Here is a 5,719-nt window from a genome sequence, read left to right as displayed (position 1 = left end):
AATAACCGCTATTGCAGTTGACCTGACTTTTTTTTTTTAACTGTCTTTAATGTAGATATTGTCTGAACTAATAAGCACTGTCTTCACACCACATTAACTGTTTCTAATGTATGTCTTGGATGCTCTCTGTGAAGTTAACGAAGCACTGCACTCAGCTGCGTTCCCACATCAGATGTGCCAATAGTTTCATTAATTGGAATCAAAGCAATTATAAAAACTGCAGTTATGAAAACTGATGGTCAACGTTTACCTCAAGTAAGCATATTCAAAAGTTTGAATGTGTGATCTTTACTTATTTGTTCCATTCTGCCAAACAGAACACGTGTAATTAAAAAGTAATTAAAGCTATCAAAACTGCACAACTCAGTTTACAAAATCTTCTGCACATTGACTCACTGTTTGCGTCACTGGCCTGTTAACATTTTTAAAGGAAATAAAAACGGAAACCTCAATTTCTGTGGATTTCTGTTGGTCACTCTCAGTTTCCTGTGAAGCCGAACTCCGTAATTCACAGAGAAATCTATAGAACATCAGACCGCTGCACGAATAGGGGTAATATCAGAATTCAGATCGACATATTACATATATTTCCACATATGTAAATATCAACAGACTCTCGGCGAAAGCAATATTACAGGATTAAACGCAGGGAAACCGGTTTAAGCCACTATACGCATTAATGCGGTATATATGGACATACATACCCCGCAAACGACCCTTACGCTTCTCGAATTGCATTCGTGAACTTGTAGTCCTACACGTGAAAAAGAATATAAACTGCATTTACCATAGTCCATTGCGCATCACAGCCTACTGCTTTTGCGAACGCAAGCTACAGTATTGTAGCATCTGTATCTATTTTCTGAATATCACTGCTGGCCAAGGTCTGCGGTATTTCGACGATTTTATATACTCAGCACGGCAGAGCATCTGCGCCTTTTTTCAGTTCATGCAGACTCTGCTAGTTAGCGCGTCTCTTGCGCAGACTTGATTGTCGTGAATGCAACCGGTGCACTGCCGTACAGTGGGTCTGCAAAGTGTAGCGTGTAAAGCAAGATATTTAGAGTTCACTAACTTGTCGGAATCAGCTAATATACAGAAGGTCTGATGCGCAGTGAAATATTTATTGTAACTTGGCCGTTGTATCCATACGTTGTGAGAAACGTTTATTGAAATAGTGCATCGGTTTGTTCCCTGAAAAGTCACTGCTCTTGGTGAAAATGGCGCCCACAGGCGTTGTGGCAAGTGAAAAGTTGCAAGAATGGAAACTTAAAGCTGACAGGTGTATAGACGAAGCCAAAGACAAACTCTTCACTCTGAGCAAAGACATATGGAGTTGTCCAGAGGTTGCTTATGAGGAAAAACAGTCACATGAGAGACTGGTCCGTTTCTTCTCGGAGGAGAAAGGATGGAAAGTCGAAGGCCACTACAATCTGCCCACCGCATTTCGGGCGACATGGGGACCTTTCGGCGGTAAAGACGGCGACGATGTTGTGAACATCGGGTTTCTTTGTGAGTACGACGCGTTGCCCGGCATCGGCCATGCATGCGGGCATAACCTGATAGCAGAGGTGGGCGCTGCCTCGGCACTGGGGCTGAAGGGCGTGCTGGAGAGCGAACCTGGCACTCCTGTCCGTGTGAAGGTAAGGAGGTGGAGGTGGTGGGCAAGGGGTATTTGCATAACTCGCAGTAAATAATTTAAGCAGAATTTTGGCAGTAACTCAAACATTGTGCAGAAATTGAACATGGATCTGGTCGTCAATACATTACTTTATCAATGGCAAAGTGTCTTAGGGGTTAGGATGAATGCGGGTATTACTTCTTACCTTCAGCTCTAACATTCAATATAATTATTTGGAATCTGGATAATGAGCTCGCTACTTTTGCAGATGTCGCATCAGATTGACCCCCCACCCAATCCATCAGAATCATGATGCAATACCGGAATACCATGTCTTTCACGTTAGCACAAACCTTATAACTAAGTGTAGAACAACTGTGAAGTGTACCTGAAAACCTGTTCAGGTTTTGCCATTAAAGAGGAAGACACAGATACAGAGAGATGAGCCTAAGTGGAGAGATGACTGTGGGGCATCAGAGAGCAGGGTGCGAGAGAGTGATAGAGAGTGCCGTCTGTCTTTTTAAGGTGACTGTGCTGGGCACTCCGGCAGAGGAGGAAGGCGGGGGTAAGGTAGACCTGATCTTGGCGGGGGCGTTTGAGGGCCTGGATGTGGTCTTCATGGCACACCCATCACAAGAGGATGCTGTCTACCTCCCAGACATGGCCGTGCATGAGTAAGACCGCTGCTTCACACTGATGGGAATGTAGACGGCAACGGTTCGAGACAGATCAGCCCTCAAGGGGCCTATCCTGACCTGTGTGTTTGCGGTGTGACTGTACCTGTAAACTGCCCAAAGCAGCCAGCATTTACCAAGTGTCTTTGTCCAAGGTCACCCATAAAAATGTTTTCAAGAGTTTAATACACGATTTATTCTTTTAAGAAACTGTGAAATGTCAGTTACTGTATTTATTTTGCACTCATATTTTAGTTTGGGAATTTGTTTTGCTGTTGATGTGAGTCAGAGGTGATACATTTTTTTAAACATAATTTCACTTTTTTTATGCTGCTGCTGAGATGGCATGCAAAATCTTTAAACTCAAGAGCACCCCCATGCTTTCTTTTTTCCTGAACTCAGCATAACCCTTTTTAACCTCTTTAAAGATGCAGAAATACTCATACTGCATCGGTGCCCCCCCCCCCCCCCCCCCCAACCACTAATCTAGGATCAGTTTCTCTTTACTACAACTAGAAGAGTCGCTGACTCTGAATAGGTTATTGGGTGAAGTGAGCACACAAGCGCACAGCGTTATGTAAGACCAGAGGAGCCTGCCTGTCACTGAAGGAGGCCTCGGTGGTTTTATTTTTAGTGTGACTGTGAAGTACCACGGGAAAGCCTCGCACGCGGCCGCGTACCCTTGGGAAGGGGTGAACGCGCTGGATGCAGCTGTCCTGGCCTACTCCAGCCTGTCCACTCTCAGACAGCAGCTCAAGCCTGACTGGAGACTCCACGGTGAGGCCCGACCGACACCAGCACCACTGTCCCGCTAGTTTTCATTACTGCTCTGTTGGTTCACTCCCAAAGCGTGACCAAACGCTGATCCCCACAGCCACCTGTACCAATGCCTTAGCAAAAAAAAAGTGTGTTCAGACTGCATGTGAGATGATTTTTTTTTGGTGTACCCTAGAACAAATTGAGCCTCTTGCTGTTTTGTGCGGAAGTGTTGTTTTTGTAGGTTTCTCTTTCTTCTTTGACGAACACTTCGAATGACTCTCTTGTTTCTTTATTAAAGGGCCATTTTGGTTATTATGCAAATAAAAATTTGCTGTGTTTTTCAGAAAGCACCCTCTACCTGTTCTATGTGTTCTTGCGCAGGTATCATTAAGCATGGTGGGTTGAAGCCCAACATCATCCCAGCTTATTCTGAGCTGGAGTTCTACCTGCGGACTCCCAAACACAAAGACCTGTCCAGCCTTAGAACCAAGGCAGAGATGTGCTTCAAGTCTGCTGCCATGGCAACAGGGTGCGAGGTAAGGAGTCAGAGTTCTACCGAAAAAATTTTCACCAAGGAGGGTGGGGTAGATGCTTGGTAGTGTAGAAAACTTTACCCAGCCTCACTAAATAGGAATATTCATTTTGTCTTGCCTTTTCATAAAGGTGGCCATGCTTATTCTTATTAGCTCTGAAATCTCAAGCCCACGAGACATTTTTGCACCATTTATGTGTTGGTTTAAAGATAAAGCAGACTGTTAAGTCAGCCCATATGGTAGATGTATTAAACTTATGTATTAAACCTGCAGTTGGCTGTTTCTCATGAATCATGTATCAGGAGAATAAATAGACTGTACCCCTTAGGTTGAAATAGTGTTTGCAAAGCATGAGTACCACAACATTCTCCGCAACCTCACGCTGGACCAGCTGTACGAAGCGAATGGGAAGGCCCTTGGAATGGAGTTCACCACAGACCAGACGGTTCTGAACACACCCTCTGGTAACAACACATTTGTAGTTCACATGCTGCCACTGTTCTCAGGGGACTACATTAACCATGAACATTCTGCACTCTCCCCGCAGGCTCCACTGACTTTGGCAATGTGTCAGGCGTGGTTCCAGGGATACACCCCTATTTCTATATTGGCTCCACCGCCCTGAACCACACCGAGGAGTACACCGCTGCTGCAGGTACGTTTCAGATACGAGGTGAAAATGACAATGGCAGCAGGTCCGAATTGTTGTCATCGAATGCATCAGTAAAGCTTTTGTCACCCATACAAAGTACACGCAGTATATGGAACTGATGGAAGACTATCATATTGGAGGATGTAAAGTCCCTGAATTTATTTTATGCCAGCACATTTATGCATATTAGTTACTTGTTATGCTAGTTTGTGTGTGTCAGGTTTTTGAGGTAGACATTGAATAAATATGGAACTGGAGACTGGGGCACACAGATATTATTGAAACGCAGATTGTAAGCTGCAGGTTTGGAGGAAACGGGACTTTTGCTCTGCCCTGGGCAGGCTCGGAGAAGGCTCAGTTCTACACCCTGCGGACGGCCAAGGCCCTGACCATGACAGCGCTGGACCTGCTGCTCCGCCCGGAGCTCCTGAGGAGGGTGAAGGAGGAGTTCGCCCGGGCCGTGCTGAGGGGGTAGGGGGGGGTCAGAGGGTGGCTGTTGTCTCCCCAGCCTCATTTCCCTGGGACAGTCAAAACCACACAGATCACATTTTAAGCGTGTTTGCACAATGTAGTCAGCAGGATAAAGGTGTGGTCCACATAATGCTGGTTGAAACTTGTGGTTTAGGGTATTCACAGCCTGATTATACATTAATTGCTGCTTGTATTACCTCATTCCTCATACCTCATTGAACGATGCTATGTAATGTTTCAGTGCCTTGCTGGAAACCAAGACGAACTCTTGAAAACAGGAATCCTGATATGACTAATCAATACTCAGTTTGCAGTCTAAGTTGTGATTTGGATAAATAAACTAAAGCAGAGACTCTTACCATCTCATTGTGTTTCTTTGCCATCTGATTTAACATTTATGAGATATTTTAAAAATATGTGTACATTTAAGGTGCAAATTATTGTCTATACGTTTTTTCTTTATGAAAGTTAAGGATTGCCTTTTCCCACAGGAGTGGGGAAATGTTAGAAAAGCACACTTCTATAGGTGTAGCTTGAGTAAAATCAGTGCTTTTAAGTATAAACCCCACAGGAAACATCTTACGGAAATCATAGAGAACGTAAGTTGGTTACTGTGGGTTCAAAGGAAAAACACGCAATGTAAATACTGATACAACCAGGAACAGGGGTGTTAAAACACCCATTGCATGTATCTTTCACATTTTCCCAGTGTCTTTTTAGGGTATATTTATTTATATTTATGTGTAACTGATTTTATTTTTGTTAGAAGTGCCTCCAATAAAGAAAAGGAAAACAAATGCAGTCATTTCATTTGGTAGGACTCAGAGTATATACAGGTATTAAGGGTGGTATGATTTTCAATTAAGAGTTTTCATGATCAATTGCCCCCCCCCCCTTTAATGGAGGTTTACAGGAGTTTAAGAATATTGTCTGTTATGAGATAATTGGGATATTCGGTGAAGGGAATTGGTGGGGAACACAGCATGAGAATGTGGCAGCTTCTGTGACT

At 44.0% G+C, this 5,719-nt stretch overlaps 1 protein-coding gene across 1 annotated transcript; it reads left to right on the top strand.

Annotated features, from left to right (window-relative positions):
* Positions 1-1,027: 1,027 nt before the first annotated feature.
* LOC118787368 (peptidase M20 domain-containing protein 2-like) lies at positions 1,028-4,772 on the top strand. The gene is made up of 7 exons (XM_036542906.1): positions 1,028-1,643; positions 2,147-2,295; positions 2,930-3,072; positions 3,436-3,590; positions 3,916-4,051; positions 4,135-4,242; positions 4,581-4,772. The coding sequence occupies exons 1-7, from the start codon at positions 1,221-1,223 to the stop codon at positions 4,712-4,714; spliced, it is 1,248 nt and encodes a 415-aa protein (XP_036398799.1). The 5' UTR covers positions 1,028-1,220; the 3' UTR covers positions 4,715-4,772.
* Positions 4,773-5,719: the final 947 nt, after the last annotated feature.

Source organism: Megalops cyprinoides, chromosome 12, assembly GCF_013368585.1.
Source record: "Megalops cyprinoides isolate fMegCyp1 chromosome 12, fMegCyp1.pri, whole genome shotgun sequence".
Taxonomy (NCBI): domain Eukaryota; kingdom Metazoa; phylum Chordata; class Actinopteri; order Elopiformes; family Megalopidae; genus Megalops; species Megalops cyprinoides.
Note: the sequence above shows the minus strand (reverse complement) of the source record. Positions and strands in the feature narration are given on the sequence as shown.